Source organism: Chaetura pelagica, unplaced genomic scaffold (genome assembly GCF_000747805.2).
Source record: "Chaetura pelagica isolate M959 unplaced genomic scaffold, ChaPel_1.0 scaffold585, whole genome shotgun sequence".
Lineage (NCBI taxonomy): Eukaryota > Metazoa > Chordata > Aves > Apodiformes > Apodidae > Chaetura > Chaetura pelagica.
Genome location: NW_009953404.1, coordinates 420,605 through 447,928, shown reverse-complemented (window position 1 = coordinate 447,928; position 27,324 = coordinate 420,605). Strand labels below are relative to the sequence as shown.

At 45.3% G+C, this 27,324-nt stretch overlaps 1 protein-coding gene across 1 annotated transcript in view; it reads right to left on the bottom strand.

The window, feature by feature from the left end:
- Positions 1 to 27,324, bottom strand: part of SETD1B (SET domain containing 1B) — a 61,135-nt gene that overhangs the window by 21,491 nt on the left and 12,320 nt on the right. The window contains exons 2-6 of the mRNA XM_009998440.1: positions 26,987 to 27,141; positions 26,466 to 26,564; positions 25,251 to 25,521; positions 22,015 to 22,127; positions 18,143 to 19,318 (exon numbers count right to left, since the gene is read on the bottom strand). Coding sequence (XP_009996742.1) covers positions 18,143 to 19,318; positions 22,015 to 22,127; positions 25,251 to 25,521; positions 26,466 to 26,564; positions 26,987 to 27,141 — 1,814 coding nt within the window. The remainder of the gene's footprint in view (positions 1 to 18,142; positions 19,319 to 22,014; positions 22,128 to 25,250; positions 25,522 to 26,465; positions 26,565 to 26,986; positions 27,142 to 27,324) is intronic.

Here is a 27,324-nt window from a genome sequence, read left to right as displayed (position 1 = left end):
AAGTGGCAGGAAGAAAAAGATCAAAAAGGCACACGGTAGGGGGGAAGGCTACACAAAGTTAGGAAAGAGGTCAAATCAAAAGAAGATCATCTACAAGAAAGCCTTTAAAGCAAGTTAAGAAGAATGAATATTTAAAGCGGAGGAGCAGTTAGAGGAAAGTTCTATCTAAGGGGGGAAAAACAGGGGCACCAACTGAGTGAGAGATCAAGGTGCTGAAGGAAGAACCAAGGGGAGACACAGAAAGACCTTTTGTTACATGAATTTCTTTTCATTCACCTGTCTGAACCTTGATTTTCTGTAGTTTCTGCCGAATACCTCTCAGGGTAGAGCTGAAAAGTAGCAACACCGTCCTCCCAAAGAAACTGCCTTCTTCTAGCTGGCCTCCCTCTTTGCCCTCACAAGGGTAAAAAAGTGAGCTGATACATGGCACACGTACTGTTTGGAGGATGTCACTGTCAAAAAAACTGTGTCAATCAGTCCTGGAGTTCACCTGCACATTTCCGAGGGCATCTGGTACAATGCCTCCAGAAAACCTCCCTTCAGCCCACTGAGAGAAAAACCATTTCCAACTAAATTAATTTGTGCTGCTGTCTTTACTTTGCATTAATTAAATTAAGAGTTAGCAAAACAGGTATTTAATTATACGCGTGACACATTTTTCCAAAGGTGTTTTAATGATGCAAATTTGTTGAGAGAGATTCTCGCCAGCGTAACTGGTTATAAATGGTCTCATTCATGGTTCACCCAAAATGTTAACTGCCACCTTCCAAACCAGCACAGTGTGTCTGAGCACAGGCAGAGCCTCTGGAGTTAAGTGAAGGGAACATCCCGAGATCTTACTCCTGGATCAGCCTCAGTAGTGACAGGGTAGGGAGCCACTGAATGCAGGGTATTGGTTTAATCTCAGAGCATTACCCAGCATTTAGGTAAGCAAATGTTCATACCCACAGAAGGAAGAAGCTACATGCTAATATTTGCATGCAGAAGTGGCATTTTCCAGATGCGACGAGGCTGTTCTCTCCCTGACCCAGAGGAGCACTGACACTGGCAGCAGTTGGGAACTTCATCCCATGTGCCATTTGGCACCTTTCCTATGGGCAGAGGAACTTCACATGCTTTCATTTCCTTTTAAAAAGGCCAGCTGGTAAAGAATTTACACAGAATTTCAGAATGCATTTTGAATACTGTCAACCTGCAGCTAATGTCACTGAAATATTGTGCTGGATACCAAGTTACTTACATCTGAGGTAGGGAACTTCTACCACTGAACATTGCAACTACTTGGTCATAGCCTGGCTGAGCTCTTAGTGCATCAAAATAATGAAATGCAGGATCAATGGCACCCAGCATGATGCAAGGTCATTAGCTTTAATGAAGGATCCCATGCTTGCAATAAGCAGCAAACCTTTAAGCCTGCTGCAACTTGCATTCACAGAAACCAAACAGAACAAAAAACTTTACTCTTTAAGTCCTAGAACATGGAAAAGTCCATATTTTAATACTGACAATCTTTGCCATTTAAAATGGTAAGAAACAGTTTTTCCATAAAGTTGGAGCTAAAGGCAGAAGCGGCTCTTGGACAAAAAGTTTTCTTAACCTGGTCAAACAGTCATCACTTGGTTTTTGGATTAAGTGCATCCAAGGGTCTAAAAAAAAAATAAATCCAGAAGTAAGCAAGTCTCACCCTTTATTTGTATGAAAAAAACAGGGAAAGAAAAATCTTCAGAGTTGAGGCAGAGAGAACTGACTGAGCAACGTTGCACCACAAGCTGCTGATGGAGTGCAGAATAGATTCCATGTCCCTCTGACTTCCCATTCCCGGCTCTGGCTGCCTCCCTGAGCAGAGCTCATGCTGTGCTCCTTGCTGTGAGTGACAAGGGAAAGGACACTTGTACCATACACTGAGGCTTCAGGGTGAAAATAGCCTGAGTTCTCTAAAACACAACTCTCTTCCCAGAATCCTTCAGAACACATTAAAAGAGAACAAGACTTTTAAACTTGCCACATTTCTTATAATGTTGTCCAGAACAAAAAGAAAGCCTGAGGATGCAACAAGCTACCTCAACTCCTCCTCAAAGACACATTTTCAGTGAAATGCTTCAAAACAAACACAAGCTGATTCAAGTTTGGCCCACCATTCGCTCTGCTAAACAGAGTGAAATACCTCTTGCTCTCCAAAACCTACATACTGGAGCACAGCGAGGGCTTCAGAGAGTATTGCTTTGTTCCTTTTTAGCTAGAGAAGAGCCTGTATGTTCTACACGTTCTTAGCAAAGCAGGTGAAGAGGAGCCATGTCTCCCAACTGCCTTCTTGGCTTGCAGAGAGTGCAAGACTCAGCCACAGTGACATGGCAGAGGGACTGTGCTAAGCACTCACACCTCACAGTGTCAGGAGTGAACAAGACAGACTCGGTACCATATTTACAATACACACAAATATTTATATTTTGCTAAGTCTAATTACAGCTCTTGCTGTGAATGAACACACAACAAGGGTGATACTTTGCTGGTGTTGCAGAAGCAGAGCACAGAGGGCCAGAGCTACCCAAGGTGGGTAGTTAAGCTACAGCCGCAAAGGAACACAGAGCAAGCTGCTGCCTGCACCTTCCCAGATGAGCTTTCAAGCCTATTCAGACAACCATGCCCGTGGTGGCTCCCATCAGCCATCACACCACCACAGCAGCCTGGATCTACCCTGAAGTTTGTTTACTGCAGCCTCCTTGGACACCCCAGGTTGGTTACTCAGGTCTTTCTACCTCCTTTGGGCAGCCAAGAGAGCACCTGTCCTCCTGCTGCTGGCAAAGCACACGATCCCAATCACAGCAGCTTTTAATTGGGACAAAGAAAGCTTTCAGGAGGCTGCACTATAATCAACTACCCAGCTCAGGAGAAGGCAAATGGAAAGCTTAACATATTACAGATCAGTTATTAGAAATATCTTCAGCAACATGTATTTCTCTCTCAAGAACAGAAGACTTTCATGCTTTTACATAGCTATGTATTTATACAGCACTTTGCAAATGAAGAAGAGGCAGAACACAGACCAGGGCCAAGAACACAGATCAGGGCCATGGACTCACCACTGTGGCCGACAAAAAGGGGCACCCAAAAGGCTGCAATGGGGCAGGGATTTCTTGCAGGAGGAGACATGTTACTTGTGTGTTTTGCTTTCTTTATTATTGATTGCTAAAGTATCTCTCACTACTTGAAAAAGAGACTCCAAGCCCTGTGAGATGACAATATCCTACCTGACACATACCCTGTCTTGGCTCAGCTTGTGTTTTGGTCTGGTACTTGCAGCACCTCTTTGGCACAGACTATCCTCTCCACACCTACAGGGCTGCACAACGAGTAGAACAAGTGACAATAATATTCAAGTGCTCACTGTAAACACACAACACTGTAAACACCAGCTTAACTCATGCCACTTTTTTTTTTTTTTAATCCTAATGCCAAGAGGGAACTTGAAGCCAACACCTCAAACCACAGAAGGACAGAGAGACAATTCCCCAGAAGCCCCTGTCAGTCCCATAATAGGGGAAAAGCATGAGGAAAAGCCACCACGGTGCTTGTTTGTGTCTTGCAATGTGCTGCCTCAGGTGCTAGTCCCTAATTAGACTGTCCTGCAAATGGGGAGATGCCAAAGCAGGGACTGGGAAGCATGTGAGGAAGGAGCTCACCTGGGCTCTCAGCTCATGGCAGGAGAGGCTCTCACGAGGGGGAAGCATTTGGAGCTAATGCTTACAAAGGGAAAAGGTAACCAGATCCTCACTGATCCAGAAACAAGGATGACTTGAGAAAGGTGATCCCAAATGGATCAGAACTTTTAAAAATCCCTTCTCTTGGCAAGAGAGCACCATACTTTATTTTTCAACAGGACTTCCAAGAACCCACTGCAAGAGCTTCCTAGGAGAGCAAGCCTCAGAGCCATAAATTAACCCAGTGGGGAAACAACTGCCAGATTTGCCTCAGTAGAAAACCTAGAGATGAACTGGCAAAGACGGCAATAAGTTGCCAAGGGGTTTGCTCTGTTAATGCTGAGTGCATTACCTTCCAGAAAAGGGGTGGTTTAATCTAGGTCTTTCTCCCTTCAAGAAGAGAAAGTTTCGTGCTTATGATGTAGTTAGAGCACTCCTGTTGGGAATATGATTGAAGGGACATTTGGAGAAGTTAGGCATTGCCCCTGGGCTTCTAGAACACAAAAAAACACAGGCTAACATGACATCCTTTGGGTCCACATTCATTAACACTGAGACTAGAAGCTTCCAGACCCCCTGACTACACAGATCTGAGCCAAGACGAATGTGCTCATACAACTGGGCAGATCACAAAATACAGTGAAAGCACAAGATGGGGAGTCACTGACCCCCAGACCCAGATCAGGGATGCCCGGGCAGCCCATGTGTGCCCTCATGTGATGCCTGGACAGTCGCCCCTTCTGCATTATAGGAACAAAACTGAACTGGCAGGGCCAACATGTGCCAATTCAGGGGCTGTCACATGATGCCAGCGTTTTTCATCACATATGGAACACCCTAAAATTGGATTGACCATCTCATGGAACCATGGCTTTTTCCTTTAAGTCTTAAGTAGATCTTATTAAGGGGGAAAAAAAAGGTTTCTTTATGGGAGGGGGAGGAGGAGGAGGTAGGGCACAAGGAGGAAAAGAAAATGATGTTAACGTTGGGGAGCCACATAACAAGGCAAGCTCTTCCCAGAGCAATGGTTGTTCTGGTTTCCCTATTTTAGATGGGGGGAAGGGACAGCTGAAGAGCTATTTGCAATCGAACTTCAAAGGCTTCAGTCGGCTGGGAAGCTAAGTCATGCATAAAAGGATGGTAGAGTGGCAAGAAAATACCCCCTACAGATAAATTAGTCAGGGAATGTTCTCTGTTTCTCCCAAAGACTTTCATACAGCCAGGCTGGCTTTACCCAGGTAAAGCCCTTTTCAGACACCAGGTTCAGTGATGCAGAGTCCTGGGAACAAACCAGCCAAGTCCAACAGATGCACTACACAGTCTCTCTGAAAAAGAGAAAGGGGCAGTAAGCATGTAATGGGCTTCTCTGTCACCTTCTGCCATCTCAGCTATTATCAGTGGTTTTTATTCTAAGGTCTCTTCACATACAAAAGATGCAGAGCTTGAGGCAGCATCTTCCTTTCTAAAGACCCAAAGAAAAGCAAGGAATTCAGGAGAAATCTCACTGTACAGAAAACTCACTTCACAAATTAAGTCTGAAATGCTCCATTTTGTTCTTCACACTGGTGTGCAGAAATGCACACACATGTTTAGAGAGCAGAAGGTACTTTACAATCAAAGATAAAGGGAACTATCAACATTAGATCAGAGTCCATCTATAAGTAAAACAAAAATGCAGTAACTGCATGTGCAGAGTACACAGGTACCTTACACTTCAGCACCAGGCAGGAGCTCACATGCCACCCTCTGAGCTTACCCTCAAGCCTTAGGTCAAATGGAGCCACGAATTCAGATCTTACTACCAACAGGGTGATAAGAAAGTAGATAAGCTTGGAAAAAAGTCTAGCTTCCCAGCTGACATCAGCCTACTGAAGAATAGGCTGTACACATCTTGTATTTAAACAAGTTCTAATCGGCAGAACTAGGCCACTTTTATATTCTTCCCCTCTTAAGTATTATTACTATGCCCTCAAGTACCTGCAGTCACGTGGCTATTACACTTATGGCAGGATTTTCACGCTTCTGCTCAGGGCTCTCTGCATTCCCACCCTTAGCCCCAAGAGCAGTTTCATGTGCAAGACCTGGATGTCTGCAATGCAACCAGTTCCTCAGAAGGGAAGTAACGAAGGAATTGAGGTCTTGAAGGACAATGGGCAAAAGAAAAAAAGAATAGCTTGTGTGAGATCATCCATCAGTATCATCTTTTAATGCTCTTCTGCTTGCTGCCATCTGCTCAGGCCCAGGTGCCATTAAGTATATCCTGAGGCAGCAGTTCAGACACTTGCCTTCCTTCTCCAGAGGCATCCCAAATGATGAGCCTGGCTCCTCTCTCTGCTCTCAAAAAGCTGGAGCTCCTCTGGCCCTGAATTTCTAGGGTGTACATCTGATCTGTTCCTGGGGCTGGAACCAAGGAGGCTTGACTGTTTTCAGTACCTGCAAGAAAACCCAGGAGTCTGTAGCCCAGAACAGCCCTTTCTAAACAAGTACAGTTTTCACTCTCCAAAAAATGTGGAATTAGCAAGGGAAAAGACTTTAAATCCTGATTTTTATGTGAACCCGTCCCTTTCCTGAACATTGTTGCTGAGATTTCATGAGTCCTCCACTGCTGGCCTGGGAGCTCACACAGACTTAGCACTACTCTCCTCCAGGCAGCTCTTTTCTACCCCAGCACCAACTACTGAGAAGAAATATGAAAGCATGACAGAGGGAACATACTGTTAATAAGGTCTTTATGACCTTGTCTGCAGAGCATGACCCTGGGGAACAAGAGGCTCATGAGACAAAAACTTCTCTCTAACTTGCTGTGGTCAGACTGCAAGCTCTTTGCAGCAGTGATCACAAACGATGACTGGCACCCCAACGAGCTCAGCAGGCTCCACTCATTTTCTGAGCATTACAACACAAGTTAACAAGTTCTGCCCAGCAAAGTGCCACGGATGCATTAAAACCCAGCTAGACCACAGCAGATGCTTCACTACAAGGAGCCTATTTCAAGCAGCTAAAGGGGCCGAGTAGAGATGTTCTTCCTCAAAAAGTACGGGTGAGGCCTGCAAGAAACAGTCCCCTTTGGCAACATTTCTCTTCTTTTAAGGATCCTCCCTCTGGAGGCATCTTGAATTTTTCACTGCTTTATTTCCTGCTTAGATTTTCTTTCTCTTGCTTTATTCTGATTTAGCTAAGTGCAGTCAGAAAGGAGAGAATCAAGCACATCAGCTGAGGTATGTAACATATTCATTAAAGCATTAAAAATCTCCCTCATTCTAAGACAAAGCCTAAAGCCATATCCAGCTAGAAAAACCATTGAGGCAACTTTTTCCCCATACCAGTCCTTTTGGGTGCTGGAAACATAACCCTTGTGGCTGCCAAATGTTGACTGATCCCTCAACAAAACTAATCTCTGTGCAGGACATGACACTTCCCATGGCCTTCTAGAATACACCCAAATTTTGCTATTAGACTGTTCCCACTATTTGCAAAATAAATTGTGTAGCTGCAAGTGTTCGAAATTCCCAGAGTGGAAATATCCCACAGCTGGGCTGCATTCCCACGGCCATTTGTGCAGACATAAAATATTCAAAAAAGAGACAAGAAGAGACTATTCCTTTCCCCTACTTGCTCCTTTTTGCCCTTAGACATTAGGAAGAAAATCTTCACTATGAGGGTGGTGAGACACTGGAACAGGTTGCCCAGGAAGGTTGTGGATGCCTCATCCCTGGAGGTGTTCAAGAGCGGGTTGGATGGGGCTCTGTGCAACCTGGTGTCCCTGCCCATGCAGGGGGATTGGGACTAGATGATCTTTAAGGTCCCTTCCAAGCCAATGTGATTCCCCATCTGTTCCCTAATTAGCAAGCAGGAGGTTTAAAACAAACACATAGAAACACTTTTAACCTAGAGCAAAATACAATCTCTGTGCAGGACATGACACTTCCCATGGCCTTCTAGAATACACCCAAATTTTGCTATTAGACTGTTCCCACTATTTGCAAAATAAATTGTGTAGCTGCAAGTGTTCGAAATTCCCAGAGTGGAAATATCCCACAGCTGGGCTGCATTCCCACGGCCATTTGTGCAGACATAAAATATTCAAAAAAGAGACAAGAAGAGACTATTCCTTTCCCCTACTTGCTCCTTTTTGCCCTTAGACATTAGGAAGAAAATCTTCACTATGAGGGTGGTGAGACACTGGAACAGGTTGCCCAGGAAGGTTGTGGATGCCTCATCCCTGGAGGTGTTCAAGAGCGGGTTGGATGGGGCTCTGTGCAACCTGGTGTCCCTGCCCATGCAGGGGGATTGGGACTAGATGATCTTTAAGGTCCCTTCCAAGCCAATGTGATTCCCCATCTGTTCCCTAATTAGCAAGCAGGAGGTTTAAAACAAACACATAGAAACACTTTTAACCTAGAGCAAAATACAGCTGTGCACCTCATTGCCACAGGATACTGCAAAGACTCAGAAGTGCAGATGGATTTAGAAAAGGATTAGATGTGGAAGACAGGTCTACCAGCTACTACTGAACAAGATCAAGTCCTAATCTGCTAGTCACAATAGCAGAGAGACCCCCAGGGAAGCACCAGCACAAACAGCCCTGCTGGTGAAGGGATTTTGCATGGCAAGAACTGCTCTGACCTCCCACTGAAGGTCTGTCAGTAACCTTGAGGAAACAACCCCCAGCCACATAAACAACGAAAGAAAGGTAAAGTTGTGCTTTTTCCTTGCTTACTCATGAGTCAGTCCAAAGTCTCTTTCTGTTCTCTCTTGCAACAAAGCCACTGTCAAGCTCCACCACAGATTATCTCTCCAGAGGAAGAGCTGCATGCACCCAGGCAGAGCTGTTTGGCAGCAGCCAGTGCCAGACAACCCATGCTCTGCTCCTCAGACCCACCAGCCCAGCCCTCAGGCTCCTTCAGGCCTCCCCATGTTGGTGACACTTATTTTATACACTTCCTTAATACCTGATTTAAAGAGCTTTGCTAAAATGATCAAGATGACTTATAAGATGTGATAGCAAGGTTGTGCCTCACTAGAACCGAGTTACACTCTGTGATACTCTTGATACCAGAGCTCAGTTAAAATAGTAAAAATACTGCAAGAACTGGGTCATAACAAGGGTCCAACATTCATCCTTCTTACAAGTCAGTTTGTACATTGAGCCCCAAAATCACTTACAATAAAATGTAGTCCTAACACAATCTCCATCCCAATTCAGAAGTCTAGAAACTACTAGGAGCTGACCTGATTTATTTTTTATTATATACTAAAGGCATAGTACTTTATAAACTCAGGTCTTCTTCAGCTTGGGACACTGAAAGCAGATCTGTACAAATCCTTTCAGAGCAAAGACAGAGGCCACATGGAAGCTGCACCCACTCCACAGTGGCTGACCCCCAAAAACCAGCACAAATCCCCCTATGCAGTTCCTCACATCACCCTTGTCTGCTTCCCCTGTCTCAGCAACCCCACAGCAACACAGAGCCAGCTGAGCTGGGCTGCAAAAGCCACCCAGGATCCCCAAAAGGACCATGCACCCACCAAAAGGCTCCTCCCTGCCCACAGCCTTGTGTCACAGCCCTTCTGCAGGACGTACACCCCAGCAATGAGCCAAGACAAAGTCAAGCCACAAGATTTCCTCAAGCCACAAGATTTCCTCAAGCTGAAGTCAGAGCATCCAGCCCACCAGGGACCACAGCTTACTTCTGGTGTCTTGCAGCCAGGCTGGGTGCTCCCTGCACAGGGAAATTAAAAGCAACCTCAGTTCAGGTCTCCATCCTCCAGTGGGACTCTGCTGGGGCCATGCTGTCCTTTGCCACTAAATGCACATCACCTTCCTGCCTGCTTCTCATTGACCTAGAATATGCCTCAGGTTTGCAAAACCATCTCCTGTTACCACTTTTCTGATGTAATGTGGGAGATACATCCCACCTGACATTGTATTAACAAGCAAATAAATTCACTGAGATTCCATCCTTTTGCATACATTTCCATGGCAGAGACTCAACTGGTAGATTGCCCTTTATGTTTTGCTGTAATTTGAATAATTGTATGCAGTAGTAAGGAATTTTGTATTTTCCAAGTAATTTTTTTCTTGGACAATAGCAAAATGCTTGTAGCACCATGATAACAGTTGCTCACATTATCTGCATCCTTCAAAGACAATATTTCAATTATCTGCCCTGGAAATTCTCAGCCACATCTGCTGACCAAAATGCCACGTTTGGCAACTGCTTAGCAACAAGGACTGGATTAGGAAACTGTCCCCAGAGCTATATGCCCACATTAAACCAGCTCCTGCTGCCACCAAGTAACACCGTATCACCTGAAATATATATGTTTTGTTTTGCTTGGGACACACAAGGCACCAGAAATAACAAGCTCCTTTGGGAGAAGGGAAACCTGGAAAGAAGCTGCCCACTTCAGCAATCCCTCCCCAGGCTCCAGAGCGAACGTCTCCTTGACATGTGAGATGCATGTTAATCCTGCAGAGCAGAAGAAGGACACACCACTTGGACACAAGCACAAAACTATACAGCTCACTGTGAAACACAGCTCTGTCTGGAAAAATCTGAATTTAAGAAAGTAACTCTCACTCCACACCACCCACAAAAGCAGCAGACATGCAATTTCTTGACCAGGCCAGTGAAGGGCTGTCTCAACACCAGGAAGAAAAACAACCCAGTCCTTCCTTCATGTCATCCAACCTGTACCATCCTCAGTCCTCTTCTTCCTACAGATCTATGCCATTGCACTCATGAATAGAGGGAATTCGGGCAGTGGTGAGCCTGAGGACATCCCACCAAGAATGCTTGAAGGTGTGCAGGCAAGGAGGAAAGACAGGAAGGACCGGACTTTGGTAAGACCACCTCTGCTTCTCCTCTTCCTTCACTCCTCATCATTCTGAGAGCCTTCTTCCTAACAATCTCCCTGACTCACTGCCCGATATGGAGAGAGAATGAGATTGGGCAAAACAGAGGTGAGCTGGTCAAAGGTGTGCAATAAATTGCACTTAGCACACAGTTATCAGCTCCACATAAACACATACTCCATAAAACACGCATGTCCAGAGCAACCAGCAAATCCAAATGCCACTAAAAAAAGCCAAAGTTGATACACCCAAGCCCCAACAAAGTGAAAACTGGAAGCTGTGCCTCTGACCCGTCTGCAACCAAACACCCAAGCCCTAAGAACTGTTGCCAGCTTCCATTTCAAGCAGCAGTTTCACTTCCTCCCCGGGCCGTGCCCGCGCGGCGCTCGCGGTGCCCTCTGCGCAAAGCGTGATTGCTGAAGCCCAAGCCACCAACAACTTCCTCTACTCAAACTGCTCCTCAAGCAACGCTTTTGCAACGCCCAGAGGAGTGAACCTATTCCAGCCTGGGGAGAATTAGAAACCCCAATTTGCCATCTTGCTGGTTTGTAGGCAGCTTAATCTCATCAGGCCTGTCTGCACTGCTGGAACCTGGGGGAAGCAGACGCGGGCTTTAGTTTAGCACTAAGCATATTAATAACATTTTAAAGTACTTTTAAACTTTTTTTTAATACTTAGGACCTAAGAATTTTTAGCAATCTTTTTCTCGTGATGAATGGGCATTCCCAGAAGCAAGCACTGCACTTTCATAATAAATCCTGAGACAGCAGTAACACGTCTGGGTCAGAGGAGCCCTCCCCAGCAGGTACGTGACGCGCGGAGTTAACGAACACACAGGTTTCATTTTGAGTTTTGCCCCATCTTCACTAGGCACAAACAAGCACCCTGAACTGAAAATTAGAATTAATAGAAGGGGGGTGGCAAAGTCATGGGACTCAAAACTGATGCATACAGGAAAAAAAAGCCACATTCTACTGATGAACTGCCTCTATTTAGAGAACTCCAGGAAAGGCAAGAGCCAGCAGAAATTTGAATAAGCGCTCGTCTGTTCCCTGCTCTGTGTCAGACACAGACACATATAGAACACAGCGGCTGCTCCATCTTCTTCAAAACCAGACCCAGAAATTAGTGCTGTTCTGGTGGCTGCCAGCACAATATGTTAACAGCAATTATTTTCTCAATATTTCTACTGATTACCTAACATGCTGGCACATTTTCTCAGTGTCACTGCATGTTGCAACACATGCTGCCATCCAGTAACTCGCCTGCATTCCCTTGGTCACTTTTCACAACCATCAGATGTGAAATGCAAGCAGAATGATAATGGGTTGGAGAAACTGAGAGAAAACGTGTCACCTCAATGTGAGGCTTCACAGCCTGCATTTATGTCATCTGAACATTCAACATCATCACTGCAAAACCCTGAGTGTTGAAAAGATTAGGAAGAACTCTGTAAGCAGCAAAATGAAGATGCCAGGGGCTCTCTAGCTGTAAATGGTCTGCAGAGCTCAGACTTGCAAATATTATTCTACCATAAGCTGTAAGATATGGTTAACCATGGTAATTTGGAGCTAAGTGTCCAGAGCAGCAGAGCATCTATAGGTTACATAAACACAAAATAAGCAGTGTTCTACCTACAAGCAATTCAATTATATATACCCAGCTCATCAGGAACTAAAAATTTACAGAAAGTCACTGGTGGCAAAACGGACAAACTGAGCTAATGGCAAGAGTATAATCTGCAACAGTGATTTATAAGAAGTCATGGTAACATTACTTCTATTAGGTATGCAAAATGCAAAAGCCTCAAAGTCTTGGCCTGGTGTAAGAGAGTGAAAGAACCACTCAGCCTCCCAACCACAGCTTGCTTTCTATTTTTCAGTTACACTCCAGAGCATTTCACTATTTCTAGCTGTGTTACCAACAAGAGACATGTTCTCTCATTCTGCTGAGGTTGTTAGGTATGCAAAAAACCCAAAGCATAAACAGTCAAATATTTCTCCTTTTGTTTTTTTCCCTGCCATGAGCAAACATGTACAAGGAGGTGCATCACCAGAGGCACCAGGTGAATCCTATGCAATTCTGCTCTGAAAAGGGAACTGTAAAACAGACACTGGGGTTGTTCTCTCTCACTGCTTCCTATATTGAAGACATTTGGCTAGTCAAGCCCCCTGCTCTGCTAACCATCGGCCCTGTGAGCACTCCAAGAATCAAACTGGAGCCAAACACAAAACCTCAACAATCAAATACAACTTAGCAAACATGAACAGACTTCTCTATAAAGATTTTTGTAGGAGCAGCAGGTTGTAACGTGATAAATCAATCAGACGTACAAGGAAGCAGTCCCTGACTGTGGTCTTCCAGTAGCAGCTCTAGAAAAAACCCATAGGGTAACAATATCCTGCATTTCCACTGCTTCAGGAGCCAGGATACCCTAGCAAGATTATCTGGGAGCTGACCCTCAGCCCTGAGCATCTCTGGGAGGATAAAGGGCTGCAGTCCTGCCCCAGCGTGCCCCCTCCTCTGGGCAGAGGGGCAAAACAGATCTCTGAGCTGTCAAAAGGGTCCAGTGTAGTGTCATTTTTAAATCACCTCCTGAGGGATTTGTGTACTACCTTTCATTTCTGAATAAGCTTAAACTCTGCAAGATCCCCTGAAGTCCCTGTGGCTTCTCACTACTGTTGCACCTGGGTCAGGGAGGGCAGAACCAAACCCACAGTTTAAGCAGCTCAACTCTCATTTTAATTTCACAGGTTTAGCATGCCTGGTGTAATTCGTGTGTAAAACCACAGCAGTCATCCAAATCTTTGCCACCTGGGCATTGGCTGGCTGCATTTCTGGAAATTCATCGTCATAACATATACCTGTTTTCTGAGTTTCCATTAAGAACCAGTTCTGTCAGGCATGATCACATTCGTAAGAGTGCAGGAGGCAGGAACATTTGAAAAAGTGTTTATGAGACTGGGCATAAATCACAGCTCTTAGGTTTTTCTCCCTTCTTCAATTAAAAAAATACATTCAGAGCAACCATTCCCCACATCTACCCCCCCCATCTCCCTCTAGAAATGATGAATCCCACTCTAGCTGTAAATTGGATCCCAGGTGTACTCATATATATTATACATACATAACAGCTACTTATGGGCATAAGGGCTCTTGCACAGTTACTGTGGAAACCAAGGTATCAAATTTCCTGGCTCTTAAGTCTAATGTGCATTTACCTTGAATAAATCACTTCTGCACACTCCAGCCCAGAAACATCCCATAGTAGAATGTGCCTGGGTTCATCTTTAGGAGGCTCTATCTAACCCACTGTCCATGCCCCAGGAGCACAGCGCTGCCCCTGACTCTGCACAACCCACAGAGGAGAGAGAGCATCATCCTGCAGGCAGACACCAACTGGCTCCTGCACAGCTCCAAGGGGCATCAGCCACCCCTGGGACAGCCACTGCAGGTGCTGCTGGCAGAGAAACTCCCCACAGCTCCTCTCACTGCCTGGGCAGCATCAGGGCACTGCTTTCTCTTGTGACAACTGAAAGTTGAACTTGGCTCTGTAGGAAAGGGGAATCATTTACCAGCTACTGAAACACAGCCCAGTCTGGATGGGGATGCAGCAGTGTGGAGTGGCACAAGACATGAGTGTCTTGAGGAGAATGTCATCGCATCCTGCTAATGCTCCGGAGGGACAATGTGACACTTCAACATAAATTTCTTCCAGTTCTGTCTATGACCACACAAGAACCCATAGATACTTCAATGCAAAATGCCAATTCAGCCTCATGTAACCTCAGGGACTTCAGCAGAGCTCCCTGCAGAGCTGAGCCTGACCCACCTCATCTACATGTAAGAACAGCTCAGAAAATCTCCCTGGTTAACTGTTAGAGGATCTGCAGCATGCACACAGCTTGTCACAGGGATGGTTGATGCTGTCCTGTAAGAGGTTCCTCAGCATCCAGCATGGCATTAAAAACATTCACAACAGCCAAGTAAGGCAGTGGAGGTGCTGGTGACAGCAGTGAGTTTCAGGGTCTCTAGGGTAGTTGTGCACAGTGTGACTTCCAGTTTACTCCCAAATCATTTGCTAAAATTCACAGCAAGCAGCAGGAGAACTGCTCTTGCCTCATTCATGTTTCAAGATCTTCATTTTTATTATTATCTTTGGCATTTTTAAGGCACCCCTCCCACCACAGTAACTACGTGATTAGCCAAACTACCAGGAAGACCCGAGTCCATTGATCCCCCAATTAAGAAGTATTTTTGTACTTGTAAACATGGAAAAATACCATTGTCAATCACATGGCCTTCCTATTACACACTGGCTATGCGCAAGAACTAGTATGTTCATCAGATGAAACACAAAAGGCATCATCAATATACAAAGTGCCTTGTTATAAACCTGTCACTCTCCCCAGCACACACAGGCAGGGCCTCTTCCTGTAACAAGCCAAGCAAAACCAAGACCTGGCTCAAATGGGATGTCAAAACGTCAAACTGTACTTACTTAACCTTTGCACTTCTGAACAGTAAAGATCCTTTGAAGAACCAATTCTTACAATTCTTTCCTTGTTATCTCTCAGGAACATAGGAAGGAAAGTTTGTACATTGCTACTCTCAGAAATTTTCTTAACATAACAACACAGCTGGGCTGTTTTCTTTCCTTGCCATCTTCTAGTCTCTTGAAAAAGCCCTCTCTGCCTCGTCTTCCTGGCTGGCAGGTTGTGCTGTTTATAAAGGATCCCTTTTCTCCCTTACCTTGTACTGCCCACATCCTGCTCTGTTCCACCTCTGAGTGCTTGTCCCTTGGCTAAGCTCAGCAGGACTTTCTCTGCAGACCATAATCACTGCTCTGAGATTAGTCAAAGTTAGGTGTTGCAGACAGATGCACAGCCCTTCCTCTCCCACACCCAAACTCCCTGCCAAGATCTGGCTTAGGAGTATCATACCGGATTTGGAAATCAAACTCCAGGGTCCTGCATGATAAATCAGAGCAATTGCTGGGGCTTGGCTGTACCTCCTTTACTTATGGCAAGTCTGGGGTGTTTAACTTGCCTGATGATTTGACAGTGCTTCACTTATAGAACAAATGCTACCGTATTAGCAAACATTGACAAAAATTGTGCTTGTTTTGATGAGAAACACAAATAGGTCCTTGAAAAGCACCTATTGTCTCAGGAAAAAAAACTTCCCTGCAACTTTGCTGGCAGCCATATGAAGCCTGAGATTTTCCCAGCTACAGCACCCGCCCAAAGAGAGCTGGCCTGGGGCTGCTCCGACCCTTCAAGAGCCAAATATGAAGTAAATAAGTTTAAACTCTCTGCCCTTTATTGCTTCCTTATGATACTTAACAAGCTCTCCCTATGCTAATATATCACTTCTGCTCTGCACCCCACACAGCCACTAGAAATATTCAGCTCTGCCTTCCCTCTGTTTTGCTGGAGGATTCTCTAAAGGACTGAAAGTTGAATAGTGGTATCACAATAGGCTGAAGCCAGAGTTTCAGCTTTCCAGCCCTTAGACAGACTCAATGCCCCTCTCTAACTCAGTTGGAAAGCTGCAGCTCAAATTTCAGCCTATGTTAAGTCACTGTTCAGCTCTGCTCCTTCAGCAGAAGAGAGGGAAGCCAGAAGTGCCTTTTTCTAAAGCAAAAAACTAGGGGGAAAGGGAAGGGAAGGAAGCAAAAACACATGGAGATCATTCTTAGTGCATCAGGAGTCAAAGGCACAGGCAACTTCTCAAATATGCCAGAATGGCTTAGTGTGATTTGTAACCAAGAGGAAGGCTGGATAAACAACTCCAACAACAAATATCAAACTTTTCTGGGGAGAGGAGAAAACTAAGGCAGCAGTGACCTGCACGGAGACCCTGCTACCACCTTTCTGACTTCTGCAGAGGATCAAGGCATTTCTATCATTTTGTATCACAGAACCATCAATGTGAACTTCTGACACCAGCATCTCATTAAGGGGAGACAAAGACTTAACATGGGCTTCAACATCAGCATGCTGCTGCCCCATATCACAACCTACAAATATAACACCCCAGCCAGTCCCAGAGAGTGCCTGACGCCACATACCATGCTGGCATTTATCCATCTTCCTCAACATGCTCCAAATTGCCTGCAACCCGCTTGCACGAGAGTAAGGACAGCAGATACAAGCCCAGAATGGCAAGGAGGTGAGGGATGCCTTCCTCAGTTTCTTAGACAAACTATGAGCATCCCCTCTTAAGCCTGCCAGACCAAGCTCAAGGAATCAAAACTCCATTCCTAATTAATACATCATCAGGTCCCACAGGCCAGAGACTTGTCTCCCAAGAGGGAAGCCTAGGCCAGCGCAGTTGATGAATGAGACTTCAAGCAGCTGAATTGTTTCAAAGGCTAAACTGGCAACAGCAAAGACCAGCAGGTTTGGAAAGGGACATAGAAAAAAACAAAATATCCAGTACAGTTACTTCTTTTTTTCCTGAGACCTGCACTATGTTACTGCTGCAGCGTTTTTCCTTCAGTTAAGCATTCTGCAAAGACTTTACCTACAGGAGCAGCTCCCCCTCTCCTGAAACACAGCTGAAAACCTCACACCTGCAAACCACTGGAGGAAAATCTGTGCTGTCAGCTCAACCCCAGCAAACTTTCAGGAGTAAATTAAATTGATCTCCCACACTCGGGGCATTTACACAAGACCAGCCCTCCTAGATGGCTGAGGTCCTCTTACTGCCGAGTTCTTGCCCACCAGGGACAGCAGTTTCATTTGCTTGCACCACTGTTCTAAACACTGAGGAGGAAGGGTCTGGCATTTGCAAAAAAATGTATTTTGACCATTCCTGGACACAGCAGAACAGGACTGACACATCCACTGCAGCGATTCTCGCGTCTGTTGCAACAGACCTCCCAAACAGACGCACAGTGCAACATAATTTCGCTGTCTGCTGGCACCACTCCACACCGATCAGCTCTCACTGTCTCTTTAGCCACAGATGCCCCAGCAGAGCCGCCGAGCACTGCTCTATTATTGGAAGACCCAGTGGAGCACATCCCCCACAAGCCAACTACCTCCCCCTTGCAACTGAGCAAAGCAAGTATTAAACCCCAGCAACTGTCTCCCGTTCAAACCAGATGGCATAAATAGCTGGAGAGCTATCAAACAAAGTATACATCCAATACTTGGGCATAACATGAAAGCCCCGTTAAGCAAGTGTGTGCACACACACACCCCCACGCTCTGGGACCAAAGCAATGGCACAAAGTGCTCGATTAACTTCTCTAGTGGCTTAAGTGTCTGTCGACACTCAGGACATTCACACAGCATGAGCATGGGCCAAACTTCTGTGGCTTGTGCAGTCCTTGAGTTCTCCTGAAGCTATAAATTGCAGCAGGCTGCTGTTATAAACAAGAAAAGCTGGAGACTGGCAAGTTGATTAAGACCATCGCTTTGTATCTCATCTATTGCATTTCCAGCTGCCTTGAGTAAAAGAAAAAGCCACCAGAAATGCTACACTCTGAAGACACTAAAAGAAATGCATGACTCCCTGTCCTGTCCAGCTCTGGGGATACACAAGAAGCTTCATAACTCAGTTCCAGCTCACTTACCTCGTCCATTTTTTCTGACGTTGGAGTCTGGTCACCAGGCACCATTTCTTTGGCCTCTGAGGTCTCAATTTTGGAGGTCCTGCTCAGCTGATCAATGGGAGTCATGCTGGCCTCCGATGTCCCCCGGGAATTCTGACTCAGAGAAGCTGTCCCAGGGATGGGCTCGTCATCGTCAGAGTCGGGTAATGGCGTTGGGCTGATGTCCTCCAAGCCTGTGCTGGAGGGGCGTGAGGAAGGCGTCTGACCTCTGTAACCAGGCTGAGAGTTTGAACCGTACATTGGGATGGGAGAGAGCTGGGAAGAAGAAGAGGAGATGGGGCTACCTTCCATTCTGACCTCATTATCCGAGTCGTGCTCATTAAGAAAGGGTAACTTTGTTCTCTGCTCTTTTAAGAGCATCTCAATCCTTGAGTCTAAACTGTTATGCTGCATTTCAGACTCCATGGTGGGGGTGCCAGGGGTCTCACTTCTCTCCGGGGTCTGAGAGAAGGACGCTGTGCTCGGCTCAGGAGCAGAGTTTGAATCGGGCAAGGGTGGAGGCTCCTCCTGCTTCTCCTTTACTGGGACAAAATCGATGTTAGTGGCAGAGCTGCTTTCCACAACCATCTCAATGGGAGGAGGTGCAGGTCTTCGGTACTCTGCCTCCCTGGAAGTCTGGGGAATCTGCTGCTCATCAGACTGGGGAAAAACAGCTGGTGGTTGATAGGGAGAGAAGGCAGATTTGTAGCTTGAAGAACTAGAATGGCTCAGGGGAGGAGTGTGAGAGAACTGAACTGGCTCCTGTTGATGGGATTTATACGTACTAAACTGATGCTCCGTCCCTCGGAAAACACCTGCCGAGTTGTGAACATAGTGATGTCCCGGCCGACGGTTGTAGGCATCTGTAAATTTTGTGTCATGCCTCCTGGATTTGAACCCACTGTCCTGCCCAAAATGGTAAACGGGCGTTGTCTGACGACTAGAATAGGTGGAATCCTGGGAAAACGGTGTCCCTAACCGTGGGGTGTGAGGTGTTCCTTGGGACTGTGGGGTAAATTGGCTGTAGGAGTTTGGGGTGTCTTGCCGACAGCTGGAATAGGCTGTGTCATGGGAAAAGGGTGTGCTGCTGTTTGGGGTAACAGAGGATCCCGCAGAAGAAAGGTTACTGTCCTTCAGGCGCTTCAGGGAATCCGTCAACTATAAAAACAGAAGACAGAAAAGCACCTAAACACACCCTTTTTAACAGTTATTTGCCAATGCCTCTCGTTTTCAGGGGAGTCCAGTACCCAGGGGTTTGTACTACTTTCCATAGCAAGAAAAAAAGGTTACAGCATCCCTGAAAACACAAACCATTATCCACTATTAACAGTTCCCTTTGATTCAAAAGAAAAGGGCAAGCAAAGAGGAACTTGTCTGTAAGAGGAAGAAAGCAGATAGAACAGTATTCCCTATAAGCTACACCCAGGAACATCAGATGAACAGGAGACTTGCACAACACCTCTAGCTAAGAGTTTCAATTTTTATCAGCTATGCAAGGCTTGTTTAAATAGCAAATAGGAAAGATGATTAGGAAAATTCTGAGACATGAAATTATCAATTTAGCTTATTTTTGTGAACAAATCAAAACATACAAATCAGCAAACTGCCAGCCTGCAACCACACCTATGCAGCAGGGCTTTGTGTTGGGCCAACTGAGGGAACTGACCCACAACCCTCCCAACCAAACCCTCACCTGTAACAATCAGGGAGAAAGCTACAGGTATGGAAGGCACAAAAAGTTCTCAAGTGCTAAAAACACATTTCAAACCCTTCCCAAAAACACATGTTCAAGCACAGCACTACTGACCATGGAATCTGAAACTAAGGCCTTGTAAGTGTACAGAGCAGTCAAGTAATTGCTCTGCAACTCACTTCCCAGGCACATTCAGGGGGTTCCCAGGAGCAGCCCTGCTTCACCTCAATCTCTGCTGAGTCACAACAGTGCTACACTAATCATCAGCACCAGAATAAATTTTCCATAAAGCAAAGCAAAAGCTCAGTGAGAATGCTCACTGAAAAAGAGCTAGGACTGAGCTTCAACTCCACAAAAGCATATCAGGATAAGAAGCTGGGGAGACTGTGGGCTGGTTGGTCCTCTCCCCAGCACACGTAGGTAGAGACACCTTTAAAACAACCTGCTTCCAGCATGTCAGCACTATCAAACTCACCTGCCTGCTACACTCACACACATCTCACTCTCCCCATAGTGTGAACTAGCTCCTGGTGTGCCCCATAAAGACCATGACCACATGGACATCAGGAAGGTTTCTTCCTCAACTGTTCTAAAACCACAGAAAAGGTCAGGAAACATTCACGTGCTTCCTGCTCAAATCCACATCTCTGCACCTTTGGTGTAGATGTGATGTGGATTGTGTTTCAGTGGCGTTTGGATATGGCCTGGAGGCAGGGATTGTGGCTCAAAGTACTGGCAGGTCTTTGCTGTTCTGCATGAGGGGTAAAGCAAATGTCACTACTTTACTAAACTACAACAGCAAACAAGCTTGTTGGCAGATTCTAGTGACAAGAACATGATGCAGTTAAAAGTTAGCCACAAAGCAATAATTTTGGTGGTAATTGGGAAAAAAATCAATTTGGGATAATAATATAGTACATGAACACAGCATCTAGAGAAACAATCTTAAAGATAATTACAACAAGGACTACTTCAGGACACACTGTCCATTAAGTGTTTTGCTGTTAACCCTGTAAGAACAAGTCTGTCCATTTTATTTGAGATATGCTGTAACTGGCAGAAATGAAAAGCCAGGTCTTGCTCATAGCAGATTCATACCAAAATTGTTACTTGCCTCCCTCCTGCCTTTAGAAACACCTTGCTGGGAGGCAAGGAACCATCAGCCTCTCTGATTTTGTTCAGAGGATACTGGGGTTTTGCCTTGTTGCTGTTTGGGGTGGTTGGTGGGAGAAAAGAAGTGGTTTATTTTTTCAGATCAATGGGATTTCCATGTACAATGTACAGCTCTTACTTGTCCTAAAAACATTTGATCACAGAATTAATGAAATTACGGCATTTTAAGAAGTCACAGGAGTGCAGAGAAGTAGAGAGAAAAAAATCTGCCCAATCTCTTTCAAATTAGACACCTTAAAGTGGGTTCCTAAGCCACAATTAGGAGCCAAAATACATTTAGACAAGCCAAGGGAACTAGCAACTTCACAAACAGGCTTAATTACTTCCCCTTGTCCCTTCATCCCAGTGGGGTTCACAGGGGACCAGGTAACTGTACAATGCCATTTACAGAATCATATTATAAATGTCAAGGGACCCCTGGAAGCCCTCAGGAATTCTGTCCACTGCTTTTGTTAACAACTGATTCCAGTAACTAATTGAGATTCTGGAAAATTGATGCCACTACTCAAGATTAAACACCTTCCATCTTTTAGCCTTTAAGCAAGGCTGAAGAATGCAGGCCCTAAGGATTACAGACTGCAGACACTAGGCCAAATGTACCAGTGTAAATCATTCCCCCTGACTTCAAGGGAATAATCTCATCTCAGGGACAGATCCGAGCCAGCCCTCTTAACTGCAGGAATTTCTAATGTTAATAGGGCACATACTGTCAGCTCTGTAGATATTTTTCATTCTGAAAGACAAAAAGCACTTCCCATACTATGCAGACACTGGCATACAGATTAGCCACGTGTTGCATTTGCAGAGTTACATTTGCTATGGCAATTATGAGCAAGTTATATTTAAATGTGAATTAGTAACACCCACTGAAACTATGGCAAGACCAAGAAAGAGGATGGATTAAAAGTGTTAAAACATTAACGTTAATGAAGTGTTTGTTTGGAATTTCCTACAAAGTTATTTTTTAAGAAAAGCCAAGCACACCTACCTGGAGAGTTTCATTCCCAGTTGGTGACACGTCCTGTTCAGTGCCTACAGGAAGGGTCTGAGGAGTGTAAAGACCATTCACCAGCAGCTCATAGAACCGCATGCGGGTTTCACCTGCACAGACCACATGGGAAGAGTTATTAAACAGAAATCACACAACTTATGTAAAAATACACATTCTTGACATCTGCACAACACTGCTACCACTCCCAGCCTGCTGCATCTGTGTAACAGAAGAGCAGGTTATCATAGGGATGATTTTTTAAATAATCTGCTGGGCAAGACACTCCCTGCTCAGCCAAGAGCAGGAGGTTTCTAAATGCTTTTTCCTCTCCTCAGCCTGCCTGGCAGCTCCGCTCTTTACCGTGCTTTCTGGAGAGCAGCAGCTTCCCTCCTCTCCAAAGTGCCAAGCAAATAGCTTGCAGATTTGAGAAGTGAAACTCTCACCCAAGGGACAAGCCTCTGCCAACACCCAGAGCCACTTCAGAAAGCTCTCCCAACACACCTTGCTAGTAGAAACTGGCTGCTATTAATCCAAACACAGGGCCTGGGAATGCCAAGGACAAAACCGTTAATGCTGCTTTTCCAAAAAGACACTGACTAATCCTTTTTCTCCCCCCTCCTAGTTTTAAGGTCTGTTCAGCAGCATCCTTCAAAGAATAAAAGCCAGAGAACCAAATTGTCCCATATATTGTTACTGAACCTTTTCATTCCTAAATTCTACAGACCCAGTTTCTTAATGCTGGATTTTTCATCACTACAAAAACCTGATCCTACTTGTTTTGCAGTCTGTAAGAAATCTGTGATTAGCTTCAAAGGCAACAGAATCAGACCCTGAAACTGAATTTTGCTCTGGAAGATAAAGAATGCATAGAAAATTGACAGATCCAGCATCTGAACTCAGAAAATGAATTCAGGTGAAATCTCCCCTGAAACAGGCTTACTTTCATGAGGAAATCCTATAGGAACAAACCCCAAACTCCCTGGAAACCACTCCATGAAATCTGAAAGCAAAGCACCCCTTAGCACAACTCTGTGTACTGGAAAAGACTCCTTTAACTGCAACAAATGCTGCAGATGAGGCTATTTGGTTATCAAATCTCATTTCACAAAGTATTGACCCTCATCCTCAGCTAAGCAAACCATTTTAGTACAACTAAAGTAATGACAAAATAGATCTCCCCAAGACAAGAGCTTGAAGAGATGGGTGAAATATTAACACACACTGCCCCAAATAAGACTACAACACTCTAAATATGGAAGTGCTAAGGTTACTTTAAAACTTGTTTTTAAATAAGTACAAAACAACTGTTAGACAGTTTCATAATGTTTCCTAGATCTCCAATATAATGCAGGAAAAGTTACAGTTTCATTTTCAAAGAGGTTTATGAATGTGAAACGATTCCTATCTATTCCTCTGAAGACAAGTAATTATTATAAAGTGTGTCCATTCTGTAGATGGATAAACTGAATCAGAGAAGTTGTTTCAAACTAGCCTGTCATGGATGAGGAGGCTGGATTTATTTGTTCCAGATTTCCAGGCCTGTGCTCTGGCCAGACAGATAAAACAACACTTTTGCTCCTAATATTTATTTTTGCTAAACTATGATAATCAAGTTAATCAACCTTTCATTCCCTTGAAAAGCTGAATACTAGAAAGAAATTTTGAAAACTATACATATATATTTTAAGAGCATCCCAACCTGCTAATACTATTTTAGAAATAACATTTTTCCTTGATCCTGGCAGATTATAGCAAACTGACAGTCTCTTAGATTGAAAGAGATGCAACTGTGGAAAAAAATACATTGGAAGCATACAGCTGGCAAATGAAACAAAAATGCAATTTGGAACTCAGACTTCAACATTTTCTCCCAAGAAAAAGAAGCATAAAACTCCCTCACATCCGTGATGTGCAGTTCACTTTCTTGAACAGCTGTCTGTTCAAGACTTGCAGAGCAGTTTATAAACAGAGGAGATCAAGGAGCAATGCAGTACAATTAGCTTGTTTAAAATGACTCTCATTAAGACATCCACCACCCCTGAGTTTGCTTTACCTTACATTATTAAATCTGAAAATGGTTAATTTCTTCTTAAATGTAATTTTAACCTTTGAATTTCTCAGTAAAGAGGAAAAGGAGCCTGTCTGTAAAAATTAACAATGCTAGAATTTCAAAGTATGCACAGGTAAGGTCAAGCTTAGTTCACAACAGAAAATACACTACTACTGTGATTTTCCTTCCAACGTGACCAGTAATGCCATAAACATCCTGCTATACCCTCTTACCACACGTGCACACCAACTGCTGTACAGCTTGTGCACTAAATTGTTGAAACCTTTTCACACAGAAGAAAAATATCAGCATTTAAAAAAAATTTGTGTTAACAATGTCTTCTTCCCAAGGAAGACTGCAGTAAGTCAGTTTTAAACCAGAAATGCTATGCTTGAAATGAAGAAGCACAAGCTGCAACTGATCTACACTGCCTCAGGTTCAGACATTTTCTAAAATTTGGGCACATTTTAGCAAAGCCTTTCACTAACATACTGGGAGGAAAGAGGAAAGGCAAAGCAGTGAAATGTGAGGCTTCCATACTTCCAGAAACTTTACTGGGCTCCCCAGGGCTCGGCTGTGGGTCTGAGAGCCGGTTCCCTCCAGGACTGGGAGCTCCTGTCACTTTAAGAGCCAGTCTCACACTTACACACTCGCACACACACACACGTGCTGCGTGTGCACTCTTTTGCTGCCAGCCTCGAGTTTGCTGCTAAGTATCAATGAAATGCCAAGCACGTAGAGGACAGCACCCAGCCCCGCTGCTGCCACCGCCAGAACCCGGAGGTTTGGATCCCAGGAACCCCCAAGGTTTGCCCCAAAGTTTGCAAAAGCCAGGTGCTACCGGGTCCGGCTGCCTCGGGGGGTGGCCGAGCAGGGCCAGCTCAGGACATGAGACGTGGGGCACGGGAGGCCTCCGAGGGCAGGGTACAGGCAGGGAATGGGCAGGGGACGGGCAGGATGGCAGCATTTTGCAAATTACAAGGCTGTCTCCTAGCAACAGACAACACATTTGGTTCCACGTGACTTGCAAAGGCCCCAGAAACCAGACCCGCTCGCAGGGGGACAGGAGCAATCCCTTCGTATTTTTAATCACCGCGGGCTGCCACAGCCTCTGGTTTTAGGAGAGGGACGGGCAGGGGCACTGCCAACCACAAACGCCTGAAGCCCAAATGTGCCTCCTCACCTTTTGTATCCAGCTCCACGTGGATGATGTTGCCCATGACAGAGGTGTTGTGAAGGTGCTGGACGGCCTCCCGGGCACCCTTGACAGTGGCAAAGACAACTTTGGCGATGCCCAGGTGCTTCTTGTTCTTGGGGTTGTAAAGAATCTCCACCTCTTCCACCTCGCCGTATTTCTTGCACATGTCGGTCAGAAAGTTTTCACGGATGTTGTCGTTGAGCTTGGCAAAGGTGACCTGCTTGGGAGGCACTGGCCCCACGTAGAATTCATCAATCTGGCAACGGGCACAAGGTGGGGGGAGACACAAATAATCATCACCGGTAAGGGGGTGGGGGAAGGAAGGTTGTGCATAAAGCCAGCATGGGAAGGAGAGGGTTAAAGCATCCTGCAAACTTTGGGGACAGAAAACTGCCTCCAAGGCTCTGGGATGAACCCGGAGCTGAGCAGAGCTTCTGCCATTCATTGAGACTCCCTCCTTTCTGGGCTCCAAGCATGTATCTTGAGCAGTCCTGTCTGCAAGCAGCCCCCTCACCACCACCCCCCACCCAAAAAGCCCCCCAAAACACAGCTCCAAAACCTTCAAGTGATCTCATTACACAGATGCATTGATTTCTCGTTATGTTTATAGAAGAGAATCACTGTTAAACAGTTTGCCAAATAATGTTAACAGGAATATGACTGTCATTTAAATGGCCCATTGAACTACTCGGAACTGAAGCTTCACTCCCGGATAAACAAGAATGCAGAGCTAAACCCAAAAGCTGGGGGCGGTACCTTGAATTTGGGGACAGACAGCTCCAACTCCTTAGTTTTGGTCCATATTCGCCCTATTCTGGGATCCCTGACACAATCCACAGGAGCGATTCCCGAGTTCTGGGAGGAGGAGAAAAAGCACAAAACCAGCAATAACACGGCTTGAAATGTAAGACACAAATACCAGAAAAAACAAACCCCGAGGAAGCAGGGGCTGTGTCGAGGGAAGGGGAAAGCTCGAACACACACACACACACATACACACACGTGTCAATTGCAAAACTTACACAGATGCATTGATTTCTCGTTATGTTTATAGAAGAGAATCACTGTTAAACAGTTTGCCAAATAATGTTAACAGGAATATGACTGTCATTTAAATGGCCCATTGAACTACTCGGAACTGAAGCTTCACTCCCGGATAAAAAAGAATGCAGAGCTAAACCCAAAAGCTGGGGGCGGTACCTTGAATTTGGGGACAGACAGCTCCAACTCCTTAGTTTTGGTCCATATTCGCCCTATTCTGGGATCCCTGACACAATCCACAGGAGCGATTCCCGAGTTCTGGGAGGAGGAGAAAAAGCACAAAACCAGCAATAACACGGCTTGAAATGTAAGACACAAATACCAGAAAAAACAAACCCCGAGGAAGCAGGGGCTGTGTCGAGGGAAGGGGAAAGCTCGAACACACACACACACACATACACACACGTGTCAAATTGCAATACTGCTGGGAAATGCACAGAGATTGGAAACACAGAAATAAAGCCGAAGGTTTGGGCTCCTGACAGTTGAATACAATGTGTCAGGTGGCAGTAACTTCGGTGGCTGTGTGTCTGTCCCCCAGGCCCCCCTCCCACACACGTGCTACACCGGGGATTACCACGACCCAGAGGGACCCCCAGTCCCCAAAACGCCGGCAAGACGGAGGCGGGGGAGGGGGGGGGCACAACACAATGGGGGAAACCCACGACCCCCACACTCACAGGCATGCTGAAATGTTGCCCATCGTAACGGTAGAGTTTGTGCTGTCCTTTTTTCAGAGCCGGGTCAATTATCAACTTGTAACTTCTCCAATGGTGATTTTTTTTCTCGACAGAAGTGCTGGCTTGCGTGCTGTTCTCCATTCCGTTGATCCAACCTGGACGTCGGGGGGGAGAGGAAGGGGGGAAGGGGGAAAAGAAAGAAGGGGGAAAAAAACCCCCACAAAACAACACACGGAAAAACATAAAGTTAAAAAAAAAATAAACAAAGACACCCCCCCCACCCCCTTTTTTTTTTTTTTTTCCTCCCCTTTTTTTTTTTTTTTTACTCACCCCCCCCC